The sequence below is a fragment of the Mustelus asterias genome, chromosome 13, assembly GCF_964213995.1.
Source record: "Mustelus asterias chromosome 13, sMusAst1.hap1.1, whole genome shotgun sequence".
Taxonomy (NCBI): Eukaryota; Metazoa; Chordata; class Chondrichthyes; order Carcharhiniformes; family Triakidae; genus Mustelus; species Mustelus asterias.
In genome coordinates, this window is record NC_135813.1 from 4,924,653 (window position 1) to 4,951,038 (window position 26,386).

At 45.2% G+C, this 26,386-nt stretch overlaps 1 protein-coding gene and 1 long non-coding RNA gene across 7 annotated transcripts in view; one reads left to right on the forward strand and one right to left on the reverse strand.

The window, feature by feature from the left end:
• Positions 1-23,288, forward strand: part of pomt1 (protein-O-mannosyltransferase 1) — a 60,007-nt gene extending 36,719 nt beyond the window's left edge. For 4 of the 5 annotated variants that reach the window (XM_078226242.1, XM_078226241.1, XM_078226243.1 and 1 more), the window contains 6 exons: positions 3,698-3,818; positions 5,361-5,458; positions 7,604-7,717; positions 9,922-10,048; positions 13,147-13,324; positions 13,536-23,288. In XM_078226242.1, the coding sequence (XP_078082368.1) occupies positions 3,698-3,818; positions 5,361-5,458; positions 7,604-7,717; positions 9,922-10,048; positions 13,147-13,324; positions 13,536-13,710 (813 nt within the window). In that variant the 3' untranslated portion in view covers positions 13,711-23,288. The remainder of the gene's footprint in view (positions 1-3,697; positions 3,819-5,360; positions 5,459-7,603; positions 7,718-9,921; positions 10,049-13,146; positions 13,325-13,535) is intronic. The other variant, XR_013499328.1, reaches the window with a different exon arrangement.
• LOC144502391 (uncharacterized) overlaps positions 1-26,386 on the reverse strand; it is a 680,705-nt gene that overhangs the window by 143,719 nt on the left and 510,600 nt on the right. The gene's annotated exons all lie outside the window — the stretch shown is intronic.

Below are 26,386 nucleotides of genomic sequence, written 5' to 3' on the forward strand. Positions count from 1 at the left end.
CAGTACAGGCTCGATGGGCCAAATGGCGGCCTCCTGCACTGTAGATTCTTTGATTCTATCTTGTGTTATCCTCCCAGGAGTTTGATTATCTGGAAGGCACTGCACATTCATGGCCTTTTCACAGAATTGAAAAGAATTTGTACATCTGGACCCTTTTGACAATTATTTAATAATAAACTCGAAAGTCTGTTTTAAATACGAACTTCTTTTGTCCTCTTGTAGGGGATGTATTTTCTGGCCATGTGCTGCTCTTGTCAAACACTTGAAGTTTAGCCTGAATTCCTCTTGTTTACTCATAGAATCCCTACAGTGCAGAAGGAGGCCATTCGGCCCATCGAGTCTGCACTGACCACAATCCCACCCAGGCCCTATCCCCATAACTCCAGACATTTACCCTTGCTAGTCCCCCTGACACTAAGGGGCAATTCAGCATAGCCAATCCACTTAACCCGTGATGCACCATCAATCGAGCAAAGACTAGTTTGTATGCAAGAACAAATAGGCTTTTATTAGCAAAAGACTTGGAGTACACCCATGCCGATGAACTGGTCCAGATTGAGGCAGGGGGATGGGGAGCAGTCGCCTTTATACCTGGACCAGGGGGGGGGGAGGAGTCTCGGGTAGGGCCGGCAGGGATGTGTCCAGGCATGTCACATATACAGGTAATAAGCTAACAGTGGTTTACCACAACCCGCACATCTTTGGACTGAGAGGGGAAGCCGGAGCACCTGGAAGAAACCCACGCAGACACAGGAAGAATGTGCAAACTCCACACAGTCAGTGACCCAAGGCTGGAATTGAACCCGGGTCCCTGGTGCTGTGAGGAAGCAGTGCTAACCACTGTGCCACCGTGCTGCCCACTCCTTTGACATTAACATGAATATTTCCAATAATCTCGACATGACATACTGCAGTTGTGGATATCGCTTCACAATTTCAATTTACAACTCCAGTGATTCACCACTTTATATTATCTTTAACTTTATAGCACCTGTCCAGTTTTCCAAGAACAATCTGTGTCTGCTGCATAAGATGATCCCTGATGTATCCTAAATGTATTTAAATCCTTCCTGTTTCTCTGGACATTTAGAGGTTTTTCAGTGATGTAGAGTCCGTTATTAATTCAAAGGTTTTTGATTTAAATTATCTGAGAATTTAAGTTTTTAGCAGCAAATATCTCTGATTTCTGTTATTTGTATTGTTTAATTCAAATTATTTTTGACGGAAAAATAATGGAAATAAAGTATGGGGATTTATGGTAAGATGGGTGGCACAGCAGTTAGCACTGCTGCCGCACAGCGCACTGGACCTGGGTTCAATTTTGGCCTTGGATGACTGTCTGTGTGGAGTTTGCACATTCTCCCTGGGGCAACACAATGGCACAGTGGGGTTAGCACTGCTGCCTCACAACACCAGGGACCCGGGTTCGATTCCCGGCTTGGGTCACTGTCTGTGTGGAGTTTGCACGTTCTCCCCATGTCTGCGTGGGTTTCCTCCGACGATCCGAAAGACATGCTGGTTAGGAGCATTGGCCATGCTAAATTCTCCCTCAGTGTACCCGAACAGGGTGTGGCGACTAGGGGATTTTCACAGTAACTTCCTTGCAGTGTTAATGTAAGCCTACTTGTGACAAACTTTACTTTTTTTTACTTTACTCTATCTGAGTGGGTTTACTCTGGGTGCTCTGGTTTCCTCCCACAGTCCAAAGATGTGCAGGTTAGGTTAGGTGGATTGGCCATGCTAAATTGACCCTTACTGAAGTTAGTCTTAAAGTTTAGTTATTAAAAGTTTAAAGTTTACTTTCCCAAGATGTGTAGTTTAGGGGGATTAGCAAGGTAAATGCGTGGGGTTACGGGGACAGGGTGAGGGTTGGCCTGGGTAAGATGCTCTGTTGCAGAGTCGATGCAGACCCGATGGGCCGAATGGCCTCCTGCACCGTAGGGATTCTATTCTATGAAGAGTTTAAGTTCCTTGATGGAAATAGTGAAAGGAGTTTAGCCCCTGCCAGGAGAGTGTAAACATTGATGCTATTTACAGAAATGTTGCATGTCTGTGTTAACATACGCTTTGAAGAATGAAGTTATTTCAGGTCACTGTTACAAGGTTCACACTAATGATGCTAATTCTCCACTGTGGCTCATTTTAACTGGTTGCTGGATTAGATAGCTCCCTAGTGTTTTCAATCATAATTATTACAGCCTGCCAACCTCTGAAGCGAGGATGTTATTGCATTATCACTGTCAGATTGAACCTGTTCCACTGGGCCAGCTACTTAATAAGCTTTCAAAACTCAGAGTTCTGGGATGTTCAGTTCTTTTAAGCAAAGCTTAGGCACTGAAGCTGGTGGCAAGTTCCAAGTAAAATTATTAAAAATTAAAGTTTATTTATTAGTGTCAGAAGTAAGGCTTAGATTAACACTGCAATGAAGTTACTGTGAAATTCCCCTAGTCGCCACACTCCGGCACCTGTTCGGGTAACACTGAGGGAGAATTCAACATGGCCAATGCACCCTAACCCGCATGTCTTTCAGACTGTGGGAGGAAACCGGAGCACCCGGAGGAAACCCATGCAGACACGGGGAGAATGTGCAAACTCCACACAGTCAGTGACCCAAGCGGGAATCAAACCCAGGTCCCTGATACTGTGTTCAGTATGTTACTGACTTGAGAATGTTTAAAGAAATTGTGGCTGGGAGTGAGTGCTAGATTTCCACCCCCTTAGCGTAATAACATTTGTTTCAATGCTCATACCTGGAAAATCCCAGTCATAGAATCAGTATGGCACAGATGGAGGCTATTCAGCCCATCTGACTCTGTGGCACAATCTGGTATGGAATCGCAAAGGGTACCTGATTGATGTTGTAACAGAGTCTGCTGCCTTGGAGCAGGGAGGGTTCGATGTGTTTTCTTCCCCCCCCCATTCCCTGCATTCTCGTTTCCTTACCTGGACTGCACCATCGAGGAGCCAGATTAATTCCCGTAAAGAGAATCAGAAAGTAAATCTTTCAGTGCAGACGTTGACAGCTCACTGAAGTGACATTGAGTTTTGAGTGAACTTTCGGGTATTGCATTAGGAAACCCAATGCTAGTAATTCACTTTGGGGTTGTAATTAATGGTGCATTTCTTCACAAAAGGAATAACGCAAAGCACTGTCATTAATACCTACAATAAGTCCACACTGGGTGTGTAGATTCTTATCATTTGGGAAGCCACTGTCTTTATTTTTTTTAAATTCATTTGTGGGACATGGGCGTCACTGGCTGGCCGAATTTATTGCCCATCCCTAGTAGCCCTTGGAGGGCAGTTGAACGTCAGCCGTATTGCTGTGGCTCTGGAGTCACATGTAGGCCAGACCAGGTAAGGGCGGCAGATTTCCTTCCCTAAAGCACATTAGTGAACCAGATGGGTTTTTCTGACAATCGACAATGGTTTCATGGTCATCAGTAGATTCTTAATTCCAGATCTTTTTTTTTTACTGAATTCAAATTCCACCATCTGCCGTGGCGGGATTCAAACAAGGGTCCCCAGAACATTAGCTGAGTTTCTGGATTAATAGTCTAGTGATAACACCACTAGGCCATCACCTCCTCTGCCCCTTTCAGCTTCTGAGGAAATATTGAAGTTTGCCTGATCAGTGCCAGTTTACTTGGCAAAGATCTCAGCCATGATTGTTTGGTTGTTGTTTTTTTCCTTGTAGCTGAGTGGCGCTGCCTTGCCTGACTGGGGCTATCGCCAGTTGGAGATTGTTGGAGATAAAAGCTCTAAGGTTTATCACCAGAACATGGGATGGAATGTCGAGGAACACCGATACGGGAAAAGTAAGGCTGTTTTTCGATATTAAGTTAAGGATATGATAAGGAACCATGAAGCAACCAAGCTTGCAAAGATGGGGATTTTAAAATTCTCGCCCTTGCTTTCAGACCCCTCTGTGGCCTCGCACCTCTTACCCTGTAAGCTCCTCCAGCCCTGCAACCCCCTCAGATCTCTGCTCCCTTCCAATTCTGACCTATTACATAAATGCTCATTTGAAGAGCCGGTGCAGACAGGATGGGCCGAATGGCCTCTGCCTGTACCAAAAAAAAATTGAGATTCTGGATTTTAATGAGTGCAGCATTAATGGCCGTGCTTTCAGCTGCCTGGGGCCCGAGGCTCTGCAATTCCCTCCCTAAACCTCTCTGCCTCTGTGTCTCCCCTTCTATCTCGCCCTCTGCGCCTCTATCTCCCCCTAAACCTCTCTCTCCCTCTATCTCCCCCTCTGCCTCTCTATCTCCCCCTAAACCTCTCTCTCCCTCTATCTCCCCCTCTGCCTCTCTATCTCCTCCTAAACCTCTCCGCCTCTCTATCTCCCCCTCTTTTTAAGTGATCCTTTAAGCTTACCTTTTGTCTCCTTCTGTGTTTCAATGTCACGTTTTCTTTGCTAGTGCTGCTGTGAAATGCTTTGGGCTGTTTTGCAATGTTGCTAGCAATACAGTAAGTCATTATAAGTCCTGGTCGCCTTCCCGAAAATCATGGCTTTTAAATGAAATAACTTTATTTAACTTTAAATTTAACCAGTGAATCATGAGTTTCTGTAGGAATCAATATTAAAGCTGGAGTTAGGTTCTTTTAGACATTCCGTGCCCGGGAGAAACCAATGTACAAGTTGAAACGCGTGCAGCACTGTATATTCTGAGCATATCTGAGCTGTATGTTCACTGGCACACCAACATCTAAAATATCTTTCACTGCAAACACTGTTCTGTTGAAATGTGCCTTGTCTTCAGGTTTTTGGAAGATGAATTAAAAGTCCAAAAAAGCAGAAGTTTCAGCTTTGTGGTGTGATGTTTGAGATGCTTGATCAGAATGTCGCCTTGTAATCAGCGACAATTATTATTTTCTGAAGCACTAGTTGGCGGAAGTGCTAAAAATGGAATGTATGTGACAGTCGTGAATTTGAGCTTTGAGAAGCAAGGGTGTAATCCCTCTGTGTTAGAATGTAACCAATGATAACATTGGATCTGTTACAATGTGACCCATGGTAACATGCTGTGAGGGTCAGCTGACCCGGTAGGCTATGTAACCAATGGCAAGACGATGTGGTAGTCAGCTGACTCGGTATAAATAAGAAGCAGCTGGGAATTGTAGGGAGCTTGGATTGGCCCAGGGTGAGGCCTCAAGTGTTGGAGTAATGAAGTTTCTTTATTAAACCTTTTTTCTTTGACTTGTTGGAGTAAGTTTTTGTTTTATTTCACTGCTTGCAACCGAAGAGTTCCTCCTGCTGGATGAACACTCTCTTGGGCCTTTGGGTATTTCTGTATGTCCTTTCACATTTCAGCAAGGAGCCTTGTTTTTTTAAACTCTGCCTTTTCATTTTCTCTGAGGTGAGGAACAGAAGGAGCGAGAGCTGGAGCTCCAGACCCCTGCACAGATGGACGTCAGTAAAAACATCAGCTTTATGGCTAAATTCCTGGAATTGCAAGTAATGGAACCATTAATTTTATGGACTTTCCTTTGTTATATAACAAGCTGAACAAAAAAGGGAAAGAAAGATATTTGGCAGCATTCATAGCTCCAGGACATCCCAAAGTGCTTTACCAACAGAAAAGTTCCTTTGAGTGTAGCACAGGAAATAAGCAAGCCAATTTGTGTACATAGAGATTCCACAAATGCAATGAGGTAATGGCCGGGTAATCTGTTGATAGAATTCCTACAGTGCCAAAGGAGGCCAATCGAGTCTGTTCCCACTCTCCGAAAGAGCATCTTACCCAGGCCCAGCCTCTAACTCTTCTGTCGCACTGCTGCGTATTTAACATGGCCAATCCAGTGCTGTAATGTCTCTATGGTGCTAATATCCTGTATTATAACTTGCTAAGATATAGGTGCATTTATTTGATTCCCTCCGTGAGTTTGTGATCCAGCCTCATCATCACAGTAAGACTTGAATTTATATAGCACCTCTCATCTCAGGATGTCCCAGAGCACTTCTGAAGTGTTGTCATTGTTGCAATGTAGGAGAGGTAGGGATTAATTTACACGCACACACTTCCCGTAAATAGCAATATCATGATAGCCAATTAACCTATTTTGGTTAAGTTGAATGAGAGATAAATATTGGCCTGTGCTCTGAAGAGAACTCTCCTTTTCTTTGTAAAGTGCTATGGGATCCTTTAAGTCCTCCTGGGAGGGAAGGCAAGGTTCTTGGTTCAACATCTCACCCGGAATTTGTTTCTATGTTTTTACCACGCTTCCCTTTAAATGCATCTACACTATTTAGAATCATAGAATCCTTACAGTGCAGAAGGAGGCCATTCGGCCCATCAAGTCTGTACCGACAACAATCCCACCCAGGCCCTATACCCCATAATTCCACATATTTACCCCGCTAATCCCTCTAACCGACACATCCTGGGTCACTAAGGGGCAATTTAGCATGGCCAATGCACCTAACCCGTACATCTTTGGACATATTTGCAGTAACAAGTTCCACATTCATACCACTCTCTGGGTAAAGAAGTTTCTTCCGAGTTCCTTAACGGATTAATGCAACATTGCTGATTTATGATCTTCTCAGCTCTTCATTCACACTAAAGAGAGTCCAGTCGGAAAGACATGCAGGTTAGGTGTATTGGCCATGCTAAATTCTCCCTCAGTGTACCCAAACAGGCGCCGGAGTGTGTCGACTAGGGGATTTTCACAGTAACTTCATTGCAGTGTTAATGTAAGCCTAATTGTGACGCTAAACTTAAGATAAAGGTTTTGTGTTGATGTCTCCAGAGTGGGGCTTGTCCCATGACCTCTGACAGTAAAGGTGAGAGCGTCACGCACTGAGCCACAGCTGATACCTGTAATGGTGATGGGCACAGCTGCCTCCCTACAGGAAGATGGGAACAGGGAGGGCGAACCACCCCGCTGCTCTTGCATCTTTCCCAGTGCCATTGGCAGAGGATGTGACGCTGGCTATTCTCCACCAGCGGCGTGAAGGATTGGCAATCCTTAGTGTCAGGGCAATTCACGGGGTAAATACGGATAGGGCTTGGGTGGATTGTTATTGGTGCAGGCTCGATGGGCCACATGGTCTCCTTTTGCACTGGAGGGATTCTATGAATGTGAAAAAGACAATATTCTTGAACAACTTGACAAAGATATATACCTGATTCAAAGACTTACTGATAATGTGAATGAAGAACTGAGAAGATCATAAATCAGCAATGTTGCATTAATCCGTTAAGGAATTCAGAAGAAACTTCTTTACCCAGGGAGTGGTATGATTGTGGAACTTGCTACCACAAATATGTCCAAAGATGTGCGGGTTAAGTGCATTGGCCATGCTAAATTTCCCCTTAGTGTCCTGGGATGAGTAGGTTCGAGGGATTAGCCAGGTAATTATGTGGGGATAGGGCCTGGGTGGGATTGTTGTCGGTGCAGGCTCGATGGGCCGAATGGCCTCCTTCTGCATTGTAAGGATTCTATGATTCTAAATAGTGTAGATGCATTTAACTTGATAAAAACATAAAGGAGGAAAGAACAGAAGGATATGCTGACAGGGCGCGATGACAAGGAGTGGGAGGGGCTCATGTGAAACACAAACGCAAGGACTGAATGGTTTCTTCTATGTTTTCTTCAGCTGAAGATGATGATGTTGAAGAGTGAAGAGACTGAACACAAGTACAGCTCGTCCCCTCTAGAATGGATAAACATGGACACCAATATTGCCTACTGGCTCCATCCCAGCACGAACGTAATGAACAGATTTAACTCAACAATACTCATACTTTTGTTGTAAAAGCGTGGCGTTGATGTTTTCAACTCGCATTTGTACTTTGCGATCTGTCTACTTGTTTTCCTGTTATTCTTGGAGGGGGAAGAATTGCTGAATTCTGGTGCAAGATGCCAGTGCAGACTGTCTGTATTGAAGTGAATATCCTCATAAACAGAGACCAGGCTTCAACGTAAAAGTTTTTTAAAAAAAATCCTCCAGCATTTGCTTCTAACTTGGATGCAAATTGATGTCCTGCTAATATTGGGGGACATGGTGGCAGAGTGACAATATCACTGGCTTAGTAACTCCGAGGCCCAGGCTAATGCTCTGGGGACATGGTTCAAATCACATCTGGCCAAATATCAATTCAACTAATACATTATAATTGAGAGCTAGTCTCAATAACGGTGACCATGACAACTATCAATTTGATTTATTGTCACGTGTATTAACATACAGTATTGTTTCTTGCGTGCTATACAGACAAAGCATACTGTTCATAGAGAAGGAAAGGAGAGAGTGCAGAATGTAGTGTTACAGTCATAGCTAGGGTGCAGAGAAAGATCAACTTAATGTGAGGTAGGTCCATTCAAAAGTCTGACCCCAGCAGGGAAGAAGCTGTTCTTGAGTCGGTTGGTTCGTGATCTCAGATTTTTGTATCCTTTTCCCGACGGAAGAAGGTGGAAGAGAGAATGTCCGGGGTCCATGGGGTCCTTGATTATGCTGGCTGCTTTTCCGAGGCAGCGGGAAGTGGAGACAGAGTCAATGGATGGGAGGCTGGTCATCAATTGTTGCAAAAACCCATCTGGTTCACTAATTTCTGTTTGGGAAGGAAATCTGCCGTCCTTACCCGGCCTGGCCTACATGTGACTCCAGAGCCACAGCAATATGGCTGACTCTGGTTTGCTATGCCATGAGGACAATTCATTCATTTTAAGGGGCAGTTAAGGATAAGGATCAAAGTCTGGCCTTGCCAGTGATGCCCACACCCCATGAAAGAATTTGTTTTAAAAAAAACTGTTCCAGGGCTGAGATGAATGATGCATTTCCATTATTGCCATCCGGTAACTAGTTTAAAAGGTTATGGAAGATGGACTCTGATGGTTCGGAGTGTGACAATTTTTCTTTGTTCCCAATGAGCAGTCTTTATTGCGTGGCAATGATCAGGAATTCCAGATGGGAATATCCACTGTAAATAGAAGACCTGTAGTGAAGAAATGCCTTTGCCTCCACTCAGTAACATCTTCAATAATTCAGCTGAGATCTGGAGTTGCCTCTAGGGAAATGACTGAAGCAAGGGTGTACAACATCACAGTTATAGAGTCATAGAGTTTTACAGCATGGAAACAGGCCCTTCAGCCCAACTTGTCCATGCTGCCCTTTTAACCACTAAGCCAGTCCCAATTGCCCGCGTTTGGTCCATATCCCTCTGTACCCATCTTACCCATGTAACTGTCTAAATGCTTCTTAAAAGACAAAATTGTATCCGCCTCTCCTACTACCTCTGGCAGTTTGTTCCAGGCACTCACCACCCTGTGTGAAAAAGTTGCCCCTCTGGACCCTTTTGTATCTCTCCCCTCTCACCTTAAACCTATGCCCTCTAGTTTTCGACTACCCTACCTTTGGGAAAAGATATTGACTATCTAGCTGATCTATGCCCCTTATTATTTTATATACCTCTATAAGATCACCCCTAAGCCTCCTACGCTCCAGGGGAAAAGTCCCAGTCTATCCAGCCTCTCCTTATAACTCAATCAATCAAGTCCCAGTAGCATCCTAGTAAATCTTTTCTGCACTCTTTCTAGTTGTTAATATCCTTTCTATAATAGGGTGACTAGAACGGCACACATTATTTCAAGTGTGGCCTTAGTAATGTCTTGTACAACTTCAACAAGATGTCCCAACTGCTGTATTCAATGTTCTTTCAGCGATAGACCGTTCCTGTTCATTTTATGTCTTTTGCTTTGTGTAATCAAAGATTTGAATTGCCCACTCGTTGAAACTAAGCAATTTAAATGCAACAGGACAGAAAGTATCTTCAATTTGAATGAACAGATTATTCACATTAAGAAGACTTTGTTTTAAAGGATCTAAACTATAATTTCGGGGATATTATCAGCCTAGTTACATTTTATAGTTTGTACAGCATCTTTACCGTATGAATTCTGAAACTTGCTCCACAGGCCCAGGTACAGCTGATTGGAAATATTGTGACGTGGACATCAGCAACTGTTGGAATTCTTGTTTATTTGATACTTTTCCTTTGGCATCTGCTGAGACGGCGCCGGAGAATCTACACCATCCCAGAAGGTAACTTTGGCTCAGTCAACTTTTTTTCTTGTTAGATACATTTAAAAGTGAACAAATTTAAGCCAGGCCCCCTACAGACAGCACTTGATGCAAGCACTTGATCTTTCAAATGTGGAAGTAAGAATGAACTTGCATTTTATGGCAGTTTGCACAGACCTCAATGCGTCTGAGTGTTTTACAGTCAATGACATACTTTTGAAATCTAACCACTGTTGTGTATTGCAGCAGCCTATTTGCTCCAAATAAGAATCATAGAATCCCTACAGTGCAGAAGGAGGCCATTTGGCCCATCGAGTCTGTACCGACCACAATCCTACCCAGGCTCTACCCCCATAACCCCATGCATTTATCCTGCTAGTCCCCCTGACACGAAGAGACAATTTAGCATGGCCAATCTACCTAACCCGCACATCTTTGGACTGTGGGAGGAAACCGGAGCACCCGGAGGAAACTCACGCAGACACGGGGAGAACGTGCAAACTCCACACAGACAGTGACCCAAGCCGGGAATTGAATCTGGGTCCCTGGCGCTGTGAGGCAGCAGTGCTAACCACCGCGCCGTCCCACAAATAAGTTCCCACAAAACAGCAGTGAGATAATGACAAGGTACTGTTTTTGTGATGTTAGTTGAGGAATAAATGTTGGGCAAGGAACCAACGAGAACTCCCCTGCTTCTTTCAAACGGGGCACAAGATTTTTTTACAACCGCTTGAGTGGGCAGAAGGGACCTCAATTAAATGTCTCATCCAGAACACAGCGCCTCCCACAGAGCAGCACTCCCTTGGTGGGAAGGTGACTAAGTTGCTTGATATGCCCATTAAGATTATAACATTTGTTACTCCTTTCTAAAGCAAATTTGTTGCAGGACAAGAGGAGTTTCTGTTTCACAGTAGCTCTATTGTCCCATCTAATAAAACAGATTCCGTGCACCCATCTGCCTTAATTTATCAAGCATTTGGTAAGTTTGGTTTATGGCAGTGGTTATGGGTTTTGTATTAACTCACCAGGGGGTCCTGTGTATCAAAACCACCGTGTCATGTGAAACTGGGTTCCGTTAATCAGAAATAAATGATTGACTGCTGTTGTTGTTGACACTTAACGCCCTGTCTGTGCGCGAGTGTGTGAAATGATTTTAGTTAATAAGGAGTATTAAGATCCTTGTCGGTCTTTCCTGCTTTATTCTCCGAGTCTCTGGAGCAGATGCAGTATTGTATTTCCAGACAGCTAGTGTTGGAGTTGTATGATTTTTCTTGTCCCAGTCTTTGCCCTGTAACTTTTAGGATACGACTGTGCCATTGGGGTTTACTGTTAACGTGTCAGCCTGATGTTTACAAAGATTGTGATGTCTCAGTTGGCCAAGTATAAAATGCCCTGGCCTTTAGGCTGCAGGACAGCTCAAAGCATTTATTCATTGTGCAGTAGAGCTTCTCGATCATGCTCTGCCCACTGTGTCACGGATAAAGAAAGACATTATGCACTTGTTCTCTCTGTGACATTTATTTAATGGGGTTTGTGGCAAGAGTGTTTGCTGATGCAGTTTGTAACCAAGCAACCTCCCAAAGTGAGTTTGTTTCTATTTCTCACGTATTTCAGTATAAGTAGTTCTGTGAAGCATGTATTCGAAGCTGCTTATACTGAAATACATAAAAAGTAAGTAAATACATAAAAGTAAGTGCACTTTACAAAATCAAATAAGTTGTGAATAACTTGTACTGGGGTAAGTCCCAATTGATAAAGTATTGACAGGGTGACACGGTGGCGCAGTATATAGCACCGCTGCCTCACAGCGCCAGGGACCTGGGTTCGATTCCCAGCTTGGGTCACTGTCTGTGTGGAGTTTATACATTCTCCCCGTGTCTGCGTGGGTTTCCTCCAGGTGAACAAAGAACAATACAGCACAGGAACAGGCCCTCCAAGCCCGTGCCGCTCCCTGGTCCAAACTAGACCATTTTTTTGTATCCCTCCATTCCCACTCCGTTCATATGGCTATCTAGATAAGTCTTAAACGTTCCCAGTGTGTCCGCCTCCACCACCTTGCCCGGCAGCGCATTCCAGGCCCCCACCACCCTCTGTGTAAAATATGTCCTTCTGATATCTGTGTTAAACTTCCCCCCCTTCACCTTGAACCTATGACCCCTCGTGAACATCACCACCGACCTGGGGAAAAGCTTCCCACCGTTCACCCTATCTATGCCTTTCATAATTTTATACACCTCTATTAAGTCTCCCCTCATCCTCCGTCTTTCCAGGGAGAACAACCCCAGTTTACCCAATCTCTCCTCATAACTAAGCCCCTCCATACCAGGCAACATCCTGGTAAACCTCCTCTGTACTCTCCAAAGCCTCCACGTCCTTCTGGTAGTGTGGCGACCAGAACTGGACGCAGTATTCCAAATGCGGCCGAACCAACGTTCTATACATCTGCAACATCAGACCCCAACTTTTATACTCTATGCTCCGTCCTATAAAGGCAAGCATGCCATATGCCTTCTTCACCACCACCTCCACCTGTGACGTCACCTTCAAGGATCTGTGGACTTGCACACCCAGGTCCCTCTGTGTATCTACACCCTTTATGGTTCTGCCATTTATTGTATATCTCCTCCCTACATTATTTCTACCAGAATGCATCACTTTGCATTTATCAGAATTGAACTCCATCTGCCATTTCTTTGCCCAAATTTCCAGCCTATCTATATCCTTCTGTAGCCTCTGACAATGCTCCTCACTATCTGCAAGTCCTGCCATTTTCGTGTCGTCCGCAAACTTACTGATCACCCCAGTTACACCTGGATTACAACTGGGTGCTCCAGTTTCCTCCCACAGTCCAAAGATGTGCAGGTTAGGTGGGTTGGCCGTGCTAAATTGACCCTTAGTGTCAGGGGGATTAGAAGGGTAAATGCATGGGGTTATGGGAATAGGGCCTGGGTGGGATTGTGATTGGTGCAGACTCGATGGGCGGAATGGCCTCCTTCTGCACTGTAGGGATTCTATGAATATATCTATGAATATCATAAATATCCATTCAATATAATGTGTTTAGTGTCTCACTGCTGCTGATGTTGATTTGAATGCTCTCATTGTCTCTGCTTGATTAGATTCCTGGGAACACTTTGTCCTGGCCGGAGCTGTCTGTGTTGGCGGATGGGCTGTTAACTATCTGCCTTTCTTCTTGATGGAGAAAACACTTTTCCTGTATCATTACCTGCCGGGTCTCACCTTCAAAATCCTCCTGCTGCCCATAATTCTGGAGCATGTTCACCATCACATCCTCAGGTATGTGCAGCGCACAGTTACTTTGAAGGAAAGGTACTAATCTTTCCAAATATGTGTGGGTTAGGTGGATTGGTTATGCTAAATTGCCCCTTAGTGTCGGGGGGGATTATCTAGGGTAAATGCATGGGGATAGGGCTTGTGGGGCATTGTGGTTGGTGCAGACTCGATGGAGCGAATGGCCTTTATGATTCTATGATTCTTATGATTTCAGGTCTTCTGTCTCGAGAAACACCTTCAGTGCTGTGGTCCTAGCTTGGATCTCCTCCGTCTACTTGGTGTACCAGACTTTTAGTCCTCTCACTTATGGGTATCCGGCCCTTTCAGCGTCCGAGTTAACTGCGTTGCGTTGGAAAGACAGCTGGGACATTCTCATACGTAAACGGTAGCACTTGACTGAGGCAAAGGACAATACAAGATAAGAGTGAGCTCTAACTTTAAAATTCAGGCACTTTAAAAGGATTACGGTTTACACAATTTCCGGATTATTCGCCATTAAATAATTTGCTTGTATGGGTGCAGTGACGCAGAACCTCTGAACCAATATGATGCTGCATTGCCATGAAGTATTGAGAATTCTGTAGTGCATCAGGCACAAGACTGTCTTGTGTGTACCTCCTGGTGCTTAAATGCTGAAACTGGACGCCAAGAGAAATCCTCCACTGCCAATGCCTCTCCCTGTTCTTTGAGGTAAAGATTATTATCTGCAGATATTGCAGTGTTATAGTTGCATCATAGTATGAGCCAGATTGCCATGACTTTAAGTATTATCGTTATTTCCAACTTAACCAACTTGTGATTAATTTTGAAAGTTTATTGTTGCATCAGATTGAGTGCCTTATGACAGCAGAGCTCTTGGTGAGAGTTCCATGCTGTTACTGCCAATTCTGCCTGGCTGTAAAGTAGCCTCTTACAGACTCATTGTTAAATGACATTCATGGCTCGTCCCACTAACTGAAGGATCTGAAAGTACATGTACACTATTTTAAACCTGTCTGCCCCACTCTTGTGTAAGTTAGATGATTGACTCATTGAGTTTTCTATTTTTATTGGACTCGTGAACTGGTTTGCTCTGATCATTCCCCATCCGATGGCAGCTAATACCTAGAATATCAGACGTAACTCTTACTTTGTTCTAAATAAAGGTTTACACAGTATTAAAATCAGGAATACAAATTGTGTACACAAAGTATTATTGTTACAGATAAGTATGTGGATTGTATATTTGTACTGCACTCATTATGACCTGCCTAAAGTTCTGTTGTTCTAGGCACACTTGATCAGTTACGGTAACATCTTGAGTTGCTGAAACATTGGTCCGAAGTCAGAACTGAGGGATTCTGAGGGTAACTGAAGCAGGGCAAGTTTGGAGAGGCTTTGTATGGATATTTTGTGAAAAGATTGAAACTCTCAATATTACACTAAAACATAAGGAATATTAAACACTGAGATAATGTGGAGTTTGCATTTAGTCCAAGATGAGGTCAGATTGACCATGCTAAATTGACCCCAGTGTCAGGGGGATTAGCAGGGTAAATGTGTGCGGTTACGGGAATAGGACCTGGGTGGGATTGTGGTCGGTGCAGAATCAATGGGCCGAATAGCCTCCTTCTGCACTGTAGGGTTCTATGGATTCGATGAGCATAGTCTTAGCGTTGCCTCCAGCATCTGGAACTCAGCAAATCTAGACATAATCACTTGACTCCGCTGAGGCAAAACAATGTTTAAGTTGACCAAAAAAGCAGGAATTTTGCCCCGCCTTTAAGTTTAAAAAAAAGAAAGGGTTGTTTATTACTCACAAGTAGGTTTACATTAACACTGCAATGAAGTTACTGTGAAAATCCCCTAGTCGCCACATTCTGGCACCTGTTCGGGTACACTGAGGGAGAATATAGCATGGCCAATGCACCCTAACCTGCACATTTTTGGACTGTGGGAGGAAACCGGAGCACCCGGAGGAAACCCAAGCAGACACGGGGAGAACATGCAGACTCCGCACAGACAGTGACCCAAGCTTGGGAATTGAACCCGGGTCCCTGGCGCTGTGAGGCAGCAGTGCTAACCACTGTGCCACCGCGTCGCCCTGTTCCAGTTTACATGAAAAGAAAATGTAGGTAATTTTGAAAGGACTATCTTCATTGGTAATGGAAACAGCTTTGAATCTTAATTATTAAAGTACAAATCAACATGTTTCCCCTCTAAATAATATTGTTTGGAAATTTAAAAATAATTGTCATGTTTTTATTGTGGTTCCATGCTCTTGAAAGATATTTCGACTGGACAGACGTGTGAATTGTATCGTTTGACATCACTGCTAGACTGATAAAGAAGTTGCATTATAATTTTGTGATTGTTTTCCCATCCTGGCATGACTTTAGCCCACCAATTTTCATCGTGGCATACTGGGACAATGAAAGACACCTCACAGAGGCATAATCACAAAAGCAAAATACTGTGGATACTGAAATAACAAATAGAAAATACTGGAAACACCTGGCAGCGTCTGTCAAGAGAGGAACAAAGTTAATGTTTCCGGGCAATGACCTGTCATCAGAATCCTGCCAGCAACTAAAAACCACTGGGAGGAAAGAAATTTAGGCGGCACAGTGGTTGGCACTGCTGCCTCACGGCGCCAGGAACTCAGGTTCAATTCCCCACTTGGGTCACTGTCTGTGCAGAGTCTGCATGTTCTCCCCGTGTCTGCGTGGGTTTCCTCCGGGTGCTCCGGTTTCCTTCCACAGTCTGAAAGATGTGCTGGTTAGGGTGCATGGGCCATGCTTAATTCTCCCTCAGTGTACCCGAACAGGCGCTGGAGTGTGGCAACTAGGGGATTTTTACAGTAACTTCATTGCAGTGTTAATGTAAGCCTACTTGTCACACTAATAAATAAACTTTAAACCTTAAAACTTTAAACTCTTTATAATTTGATAAACCAAATTTGCTTCTTATTTACCTCTCACACACAGAATCCATGGAACCATTCTCCGGTGTGACTCTGCACCCCTTAGTTTAACTACTTGCACCCCAGTATTGGACTTCTACTATTTGGGCAGTTTTCTCCACTGCCACCTCACTCTTTGTGCACCTTGGACCCTGACGCACTTTGTTCCACTTCAGTTAGAGTGGGAGAGAATGAAAGTCAGCTCCAAATGTCAGAAGCCCAATATTAGATTCAAACACTCAATTCTGATGAAAGGTCATCAACCTGAAACATTAACACTCTTTCTCTCAGCCGGTGCTGCCGGACGTGTTTACCTCATCACCTGTTTTTACAGGAGGAAGTCCCCCCCCCCCCCCCCCTCTTGGTTCTGTTCCTGACCGGCACATCTTGAAGCTTACTGTTCTAGCTCCAAACTTTAACGTTCCCCTCCAGCTTTCTCGGGTCTAGAACCTGAATGTGGCATTGGGCAAGCAACTCGACTGACCTGCACAGTCCATAAGATGGTTCTTAAGGATGAAGTGTGTCTCCCATCTATGCCAGGGTATTACATCACATTTGAAGGTTGAAGTAGGAAATGAGACCCAACTAACAACTGGGATCATTGTGACTGGAGTTAGGAATTAAGGGCTATCTATGTTAAGCCTGATGTTTGACATCAATTCATAGAATAGAATTCATTCGGCCCATTCTACTGCACTGACCACAGTCCCACCCAGGCCCGATTCCCGTAACCTCATATATTTACCCTGCTAATCCACCTGACACTAGGGGCAATTTAGCACAGCCAATCAACCTACCCCATAAGACCATAAGATAAGGAGCAGAATTAGGCCACTCGGCCCATCGAGTCTGCTCCGCCATTCAATCATGGCTGATATTTTTCTCATCCCCATTCTCCCGCCTTTTCCCCATAACCCCAGATCCCCTCATTAATCAAGAACCTATTGATCTCTGTCTTAAAGACACTCAATGACCTGGCCTCCACAGCCCCCTGTGGCAAAGAGTTCCACAGACTCTCTGGCTGAAGAAATTCCTCCTCATCTCTGTTTAGAGATCGTCCCTTTAGCCTAAGGTTGTGCCTGCACATCTTTGGACTGTGGGAGGAAACCGGAGCACCCGGAGGAAACCCACGCAGACGCTGGGAGAATGTGCAAACTCCACACAGACAGTGACCCAAGGTCGGAATCGAACCCGGGTCCCTGGTGCTGTGAGGCAGCAGTGCTGACCACTGTGCCACCGTGCCGTCCCAGGAATTCAACCTGAAAAAATAATACTAGGCTACCTGCTTAAACCATTTATTTCCTCAATGATTTGACGGAACAGATTAAAAAGTTATTATTAACAGATGCTGCATCCATAGAATTTTGCTGTTTTAATTGTTTATGACTGGTGGTGTTTCCTTTCGTCCCTCCTTCAGTTCACATTCCCCCGTACACACGGTGATCCTCTCCTGGCTTCTCTCATCCAGCAAGAAATAAAACAAGATGCTGCGGATTCTGGAAATCTGAAATAGAGTGATAGTCATTGGAGCACAGAGGAAGGCCGTTCAGTCCATCAAGCCCATGTCAGCCCTTGGTAGAGCAATCCCATTTGGCCGATTGAGACTATTCTGCTGTTCTGTCGGGAATCCAATCAGTCCCATTCCCCGCTCAACCCGTAGCCCTACAAATTTAAGTTGAGATTTATTTATTTGCCACAAGTAAGGCTTACATTAACACTGCAATGAAGTTACTGTGAAAATACCCTAGTCGCCACAGTCCCTGTTCGGCTCAATCTACCTAACCAGCACGTCTTGCAGACTGTGGGAGGAAACTGGAGCACCCGGAGGAAACCCACGCAGACATGGGGAGAACGTGCAAACTTCACACAGACAGTGACCCAAGGCTAGGAATCGAACCCGGGTCCCTGGTGCTGTGAGGCAACAGTGCTAACCACTGTGCCATCCCAGCCGCCGTGCTTTCCCAGATTTATCTCTCCCAATCCAGAAAATACACGCCAGATCTGGCAGCGTCTGTGGAGAGAGAAACGTTGTTTCAGGATGCTGACCTTTCACCAGAGGTATCATACGGAGCGGTCAGTTTACAGCACCAGCCTCTGGCCCAGCTGAATACCGAAAGGATTCCTTGGCCGTGCCCCCAGCTGATCATAGAATCTCTACAGTCCAGAAGCAGGCCATTCGACGCATTGTGTCTGCACCCACTCTGACAGAGCATCCCACCCAGGCCCTATCCCCCTAACCCCACATATTTGCCTCACTAATCCCCCTAACCTACACATTTTTGAACACTAAGGGGCAATTTAGCATAGCCAATCCACCTAACCACATCTTTGGACTGTGGAGGAAAACAGAGAAAACCCACGCAGACTCCACACAGACAGTGACCCGAGCTTGGAATCAAACCCGTGTTCCTGGCGCTGTGAAGTAGCAGTGCTATTCATGTACCACCGTGCCGTCCCCAACTCTGATGCAAATACTTGGGCTGGTGCTATTGCTATGAATCTTTTAAATGGATCAAAATATACTATACAAATCTGCCTGGACTCTTGTCTGATTCATCCATAATTCAACAGTAGAGTTAGGGTTGGTATGAATGGGAGATGTGGGGATTGCTTGTCGAAAAATCTATTTAAAAGTCCAACAGTAATTAACAGATTTAAAAAACCCTATTCGACAGGTTTCATAATTGTATACCAAACCAGAATTTTGACCAGCTCCCTCCTTCATTTTGCACCTCGTAGCACTAAAGATTATGGAAATATTATTTCTTTCCCCCATTGATAAATCATATAATTGGGTGGCACAGTGGTTAGCACTGCTGCTCCACAGCGCCAGGGACCTGGGTTCGATTCCCAGCTTGGGTCACTGTCTGTGTGGAGTTTACACGTTCTCTCCGTGTCTGCGTGGGTTTCCTCCGAGTGCTCCAGTTTCCTCCCACAGTCTGAAAGACACGCTGGTTAGGTGCATTGACCCGAACAGGGGCCGGAGTGTGCCGACTAGGAATTTCACAGTAACTGCATTGCAGTATTAATGTAAGCCTTACTTGCGACTAATAATAAATAAACTTAAAATCACATCACAGGCCTCAATCAGTGTTTTATATGCTTGTGTATTCTGCTCCGTGACGCGACCCCTGAGACCACTGAGTACCAGTGCATTCAACAGTAACTGTTACTTCTGAGGGAGAGGCCAGGTCTCTCATCCTGCTCTGATGTTTGATGTGATACCATATAGTCTACATTTCCTCTCCTCATTCTCATCAATTATTTTCCTTAACTTTCCGCTGCTCGTAAGAATAAGCAGCGCCCTCTCTACTGGCCTATAGCAGCTGTGGCCCCAGTATGTGGAGTGCCTCACTGTAAAACTAACCAAGCCTGATTATGAATCATTCATTATCATTAATTATTGATGCACCTCTCTGCAGCTCGCTTCTGCCTTTGTAGTTGTGACTGAGACTTTCTTTGACCTTCCAAAGGCCAACAAATCCATCCTCCCCTCTTGTCCATGTCTGTTTCCAATAGCTATTTGTTCATCCACCAGTGGCTATTGGAACGTTCCATTCTTGCCTCTCTCGATACTTTTCATTTCCTTCCATGAGAGAGTTGCCAACTGTGATTAAATGTATTTCTGATGGTTTCATCACATGTCTTGCCCCCCCGCACCTACTCCAGCCATTAGTCAGCCAACACATCCATCCTTGTGACGCACTGGCTTCCCATGCCAATTGGAAATCGACTCCTTACCCAATTGGATGATATAGACTCAATCAAACAGTCTTTTTTTTTATGTCCCCATTTTCAATATTCTTATATCTGGTAAAGAGAAATGTTCAAAGAAAATCACCAGAAAAGGTTATTTTAGATGTCCCGCTGATTTTTCTCCAGGCTGCACTCAGCGGTGTCTTGGAGACTGATCTTCAATTCCTGGCGACTCCAGGTCAGTCCTGGAGGGTTGGCAACCTTACTCCATGTCCTTGCCCCTCCATCTCACCCTAATCTCCTGCCGCCTTTCAATAGGCAGAATAAGCTCGAGGAGATAAGTGGCCCATGTCTACCCCTGTCTCCATAGCTCTGCATTCCTCCAATTCTCGAATCTTGAGCATTCCCCCATTTTAATGAGTCCATGTTGGGTCGGTGGCTGCAGAGGCCTACACTTTGGAACTCCCACCCTAAACCCCTCCACTTCTCTCTTCCTATGAGGCTGTCCTTCAAACTGACCTCTTTGACAATCTTTGTCCTGTGACCTGTTAAAATTATTTATTTATTGTCACAAGTAGGCTTACGTTAACTCTGCAATGAAGTTACTGTGAAAATCCCCTAGTCGCCACACTCCGGCGCCTGTTCGGGTACACTGAGGGAGAATTTAGCACGGCCAATGCACCTAATCAGCACATCGTTTGGACTGTGGGAGGAAACCGGAGCACCTGGAAGAAACCCACGCAGACACGGGGAGAGTGTGCAAGCTCCACACAGACAGTGACCCAAGCCGGAAATTGAACCCGGGTCCCTGGTGCTGTGAGGCAGCTGTGCTAAACCACTCTGCCACCGTGCCACTGTTTAAGTTGCTCGGTATCAAGTTTTGTTTGATAATCCATCCAGTGAAGCACCTTGGGAATATTACTATGTTAAAGGTGCTGTATAAATGCAAATTGTTGTTGTACGTTTATACCTACCCTTCAGTAACATCAACTGTCAGCATGGAGTTAGTTTCCACATCTACAATGCTCAGCTCCACCCCTCCAGCACCTTCGATTTCACCGTTACATCTACAATGGTGAATTGCTTGTGTGACATCCAGTGATGAGCTTTAGCTCGGCAGTTTACTATTCCCTGATGCATTCCCCTGTGGCAACACCTCTACCAATCAGAGTGCACTTGCCAACCAATCAGCGCTCTCTTCTCATGCTGTATCAATTGTTGTTTCCTTTCCACACCCTTTATAAGGGTGGTACAGTGGTTAACACTGCTGCCTCACGGTGCCACGAGGTTCAATTCTGACCTCGGGTCACTGTGTGTGTGCAGTTTGCACATTCTCCCCGTGTCTGCGTGGGTTTCCTTCGGGTGCCCCGGTTTCCTCCCACTCTCCAAAAGATGTGCGGGTTAGGTTGATTGGCCATGCTAAATTGACCCTAGTGTCAGGGGGACTAGCAGGGTAAATGCATGGGTGGTGGTAATTGATGGGCCGAATGGCCGCCTTTGTACTGTAGGGATTCTATGGACTTTCTATGAACTTTCTAAAGTACTTCATTAGCTGCGTAGTGCTTTGAGATATCTGGTGATTGAGAAATAAATTATTTAAATGCAAGTCTTTTTATTTTTTTACTGGATATTCCAGATGATTTTTGGTGGAATCCTAATGGGGGGGGGAGAAGAACTTGGACGAAGGAAGTGATGCAGTCAGTCCCCTGCATCGATTACAATAAATCTGAAGGGCTGTTTTAGGCACGCAATGCCAAAGTTACACATTAATTGGTGTTATTCCAGGTTAGGGCTGGACAGTGTTTCCACCTCGATGTGGGCTCCCAGTGATTTCTGCACGAAATACACACAGATAATTTCCCCCAATCTGCTGTTTCCAAGGAATCTTTTTCAACCATCTCATTTAAAGCAGATTCATTGACGGCAAGAATTATAAGGAGGTGTTAGCGAGTCTACTGCATCAGTTAAGCTGCACTCTCATTGTCACTGTTGTTTCAGTGTAACTGAGGGAGCCTTGGTGTAGGGTCACCGAACCCGTAGAATCCCTACAGTGCAGAAAGGGGGCCATTTGGCCCGTCGAGTCTGCACCAACTCCCCAAAAGAGCATCTTCCCCAAGCCCTATCCCGCCGCTGCCTTGTAACCCTACGCATTTACCATAGCTAATCCACCTAACTGACACACCTTTGGAGACTCGGGGGCAATCCAGTTTGCTCTGAATTCTCCATCAATTATGGAGACTAGCCTGGACACTGGTGTGAGCAAGCCTGGGGATTCTACGAACACTTTGGTTATTAAATTCATGGAACTATAGAATAGTTACAGTACAAAAGAAGGCTGTTCGGTCCATTTTGTCTGTGCTGGTATTAAACATATCTGAGATGGGTGCCTAAGCAAAAGACAAGAATCATCCAATTGGGTAATGTGGAGTCTGTTCGTTTCCTGGAGAGGGGGAGGTGCTGTGATGATGGACAGGTAGAGTAACCAATGGTAGGGGTGGGGGGTGGGATGGCTAGAGATCATGTGACTAATTCTGTAGGAATATGTCCACTCGATGATGTGAAAGAGGGCAGAATTGGAGCTGTGCGGTGGTCTTGAAGGATGATAGGGCTGGGGGAGGTTAGAGAGAGATAGGGAGAGGGGTGAGGTCATGGAGGGATTTGAAAAACGAGGATGACAATTTTAAAATTGCTGGAAATCTTGCTCAAAACCGACATGGGGACAGGATGTGATATAAATGAGCTCAGATTTGGAAACTGGGGAACACGTCTTTCAGCTGTGAGGAGAGTTTGGAGAAACTTGGTTTTTTCTCACTAGAACGACGGAGGATGACGGGCGACCTGATAGAAGTCTACAAGATTATGAGAGGCATGGACAGAGTGGATAGTCAGAAGCTTTTTCCCAGGGTGGAAGAGTCAATTACTCGGGGGCACAGGTTTAAGGTGCGAGGGGCAAGGTTTAAAGGAGATGTACGAGGCAAGTTTTTTACACAGAGGGTGGTGGGTGCCTGGAACTCGCTGCCGGGGGAGGTAGTGGAAGCAGATACGATAGTGACTTTTAAGGGGCCACTGGACAAATACATGAATAGGATGGGAATGGAGGGATATGGTCCCCGGAAGGGTAGGGGGTTTTAGTTCAGTCGGGCAGCATGGTCGGTACAGACTTGGAGGGCCGAAGGGCCTGTTCCTGTGCTGTAATTTTCTTTGTTCTTTGATCGCTGTGAGTCACTTTATCCTTCACATAACACTGAAACTTCTGTATCAGCCACTGTAAAATCAACAAATGGTTTCGAATTGCCGACTGTGACTTACTAAACTGACAGGTTATTGCGATTTGATGATAATTCTGATTAGTCGTTAGTTTGTGGTAGATTTGGGATTTAATTTCCGTGAAAACAGCTGGATGCTCATTTGTTTTTTTTAGGGGAGGCAGTGACGGAGCGGTATTGTCACTGAGCTAGTAATCCAGAGACCTGGGGGAATGCTCTGGGGACCCCGGTTCGAATCCCACCACGGCAGCTGGTGGAATTTAAAACTCAATAAAAATCTGGTATTAAGAATCTTCCGTCCCTTACCCGGTCAGGCCTCCATGTGACTCCAGATCCACAGCGATGTGGTTAACTCTTAACAGCTACTCCGTTCAAGGGAATTAGAATCATGGAAACCTTACAATGCAGAAGGAGGCCATTTGGCCCATCGAGTCTGCACCGACCACAATCCCACCTGGGCCCTATCCCCATAACCCCACATATTTACCTCGCTAATCCCTCTAACCTATACATCCCAGGACACTAAGGGGCAATTTAGCATGGCCAATCAACCTAACCCACACATCTTTGGACCTTGAGGGATGGGTAATAAATGCTGGCCATGCTTGTGACACCCACATCCCCATGAAAGAATTAAAAAATGCTTTGATTCTGGATTGCTATTGAGTTGGGGAGGAAGTGTGCATTGTAATGGTACCGATAACCACCCTCTTCAGGATTATATCATAAAATCCTTTGTTTGCTAATCTTTCCTGCCCTCCACCCTATCACAGACCTATCCTTCTGACCTTTTCCCCTCCCCTCTTCCATGGGCTTAAAAACATTTCTATCTTCTGATCGAGTAACCCAGCTAATGCTCTGGGGACCCGGGTTCGAATCCCGCCATGGCAGTTGGTGGAATTTAAATTCAATAAAAAATATCTGGAATTAAGAACCTACTGATGACCATGAAACCATTGTTGATCGTTGGAAAAACCCATCTGGTTCACTAATGTCCTTTAGGGAAGGAAATCTGCTGTCCTCACCTGGTCTGGCCTACATGTGACTCCAGAGCCACAGCAATGTGGCTGACTCTGTGGTTGGTATGGCTCCTGCTCTGCCCAAGTACAAAGGGTCATGAACGTAGCCCAATCCGTCACGCAAACCAGCCTCCCATCTACTGACTCCATCTACACTTCCCGCTGCCTTGGAAAAGCAGCCAGCACGATTAAGGACCCCACACACCCCGGACATTCTTTCTTCTACCTTCTTCCGTCGAGAAAAAGATACAAACATCTGAGGTCACGTACCAACCGACTCGAGAACAGCTTCTTCCCTGCTGCCGTCAGGCTTGTGAATGGACCTACCTCGCATTAAGTTGATCTTTCTCTATACCCTAGCTATAACACTATATTCTGCACCCTCTCCTCTATGAACGGTAAGTTTTGTCTGTATAGTGCGCAAGAAACAACACTTTTCACTCTACATGTGACAATAATAAATCAAATCAAAATCGGGTCTCAACTGCCCTCTGAACAAGGGCAACTAGGGATGGGCAATAAATGCTGGCCAGCCAGCAATGCCCATGTCCCGTGAATGAAAAAAAAGATTAAAGGTCATCGACCTTAGAATTCATAGACTCCTACAGTACAGAAGGAGGCCATTCGGCCCATTGAGTCTGCACTGACCACAATACACCCAGGTCCTATTCCCGTAACCCCACATATTTACCCTGCTAATCTCCTAACACTAGTGTCAATTTAGCACGGCCAGTCCACCTAACCTGCATATCATTGGAATGTGGGAGGAAATCGGAGCACCCGGAGGAAACCCATGCAGACACGGGGAGAAAGTGCAAACTCCACACAGACAGTGACCCGAGGCCGGAATTGAACCCAAGTCCCTGGCACTGTGAGGCAGCAGTGCTAACCACTGTGCCACCGTGCTGCCGGGAATCGAACCCGGGTCCCTGGCGCTGTGAGGCAGCAGTGCTAACCACTGTGCCACCGTGCTGCCGGGAATCGAACCCGGGTCCCTGGCGCTGTGAGGCAGCAGTGCTAACCACTGTGCCACCGTGCTGCCGGGAATCGAACCCGGGTCCCTGGCGCTGTGAGGCAGCAGTGCTAACCACTGTGCCACCATGCTGCCCATATGCCACCGTGTCAACCTGAAAAGTTGACTCCTGTTTCTCTCTTCCCCCCCGATGCTGCCCGAATATCTCCAGCATGTTTAGTTTTTTAAATTTGGATTCCCAGCATCTGCAGTATTTTGCTTTTGTATGAGGATTCTCTGCTTCACACGCTCTGTCGCTTCCTGTCAAGTGGTCTAGTTGTGGTTGCCTCCAAATGAAGTGTTTTCATTAATGACAATAAAAGGTATTGAGTATCTAATTGGTAAGATATCTTACCTGACCAACAGAGGGCATTGATTGCTCTGACCCATTTGCTTATTGGGTCCCTACACGAGTTGCCATGGTAGCCATGCCACCAGATACAGGTACAAGAGGAAGAGGTTTAGCCTTGTTATCGCTGATTGATTGCTTAATGTGGGTTTTATTGCTCTTTCAGTTAGTTAATATTTAAGAAATTAGCTTGTCCTGATAACTGGATTTTTGAGTGAACATATTTGAAGGGTTTTGAACACGAAGGTTTCCCTCATCAACTGCAGGGTCAACTCAGACCAGGATCGAGGGTTGCCGACTCCTCCAGGATTGCCCTGGAATCTCCAGGGAATTGAAGGTTATTTTGGAAAAGCTCTAATCCCGGGAGTAAATCCAGAGCGGCTGTAACAGTATCCACACAAGTGTTCATTCTCTTTGAAAACTTTTGTTTATTTGTTCTAAGAATATTGAAAATGAAGGAAAAGAGTTATTCATCCGACCGCATGACAAATTGCATATTGCTGAAAAGTGACATGTGCTGCTGAAGTTTTTCGTCCGGCACTCATCAGGACAAACACAAGAATACCAAATTTCAAACACTTGCAACAATCGTGTTATCGGAGCAAAGGGTACTGATTGGCTGGCAATTCGACTCCCAACCAATCACCATTCTTTTCTCCTGCAGGATTAATTGTTGTAAAAACAGAAAGCTCAGCGGGTCTGGCAGCGTCTGTGGAGAGAGAAACTGATTCAACGTTTCCAGTCTGCGTGACTGCTTCGGAACAATTGTTGCAAGGATCAGT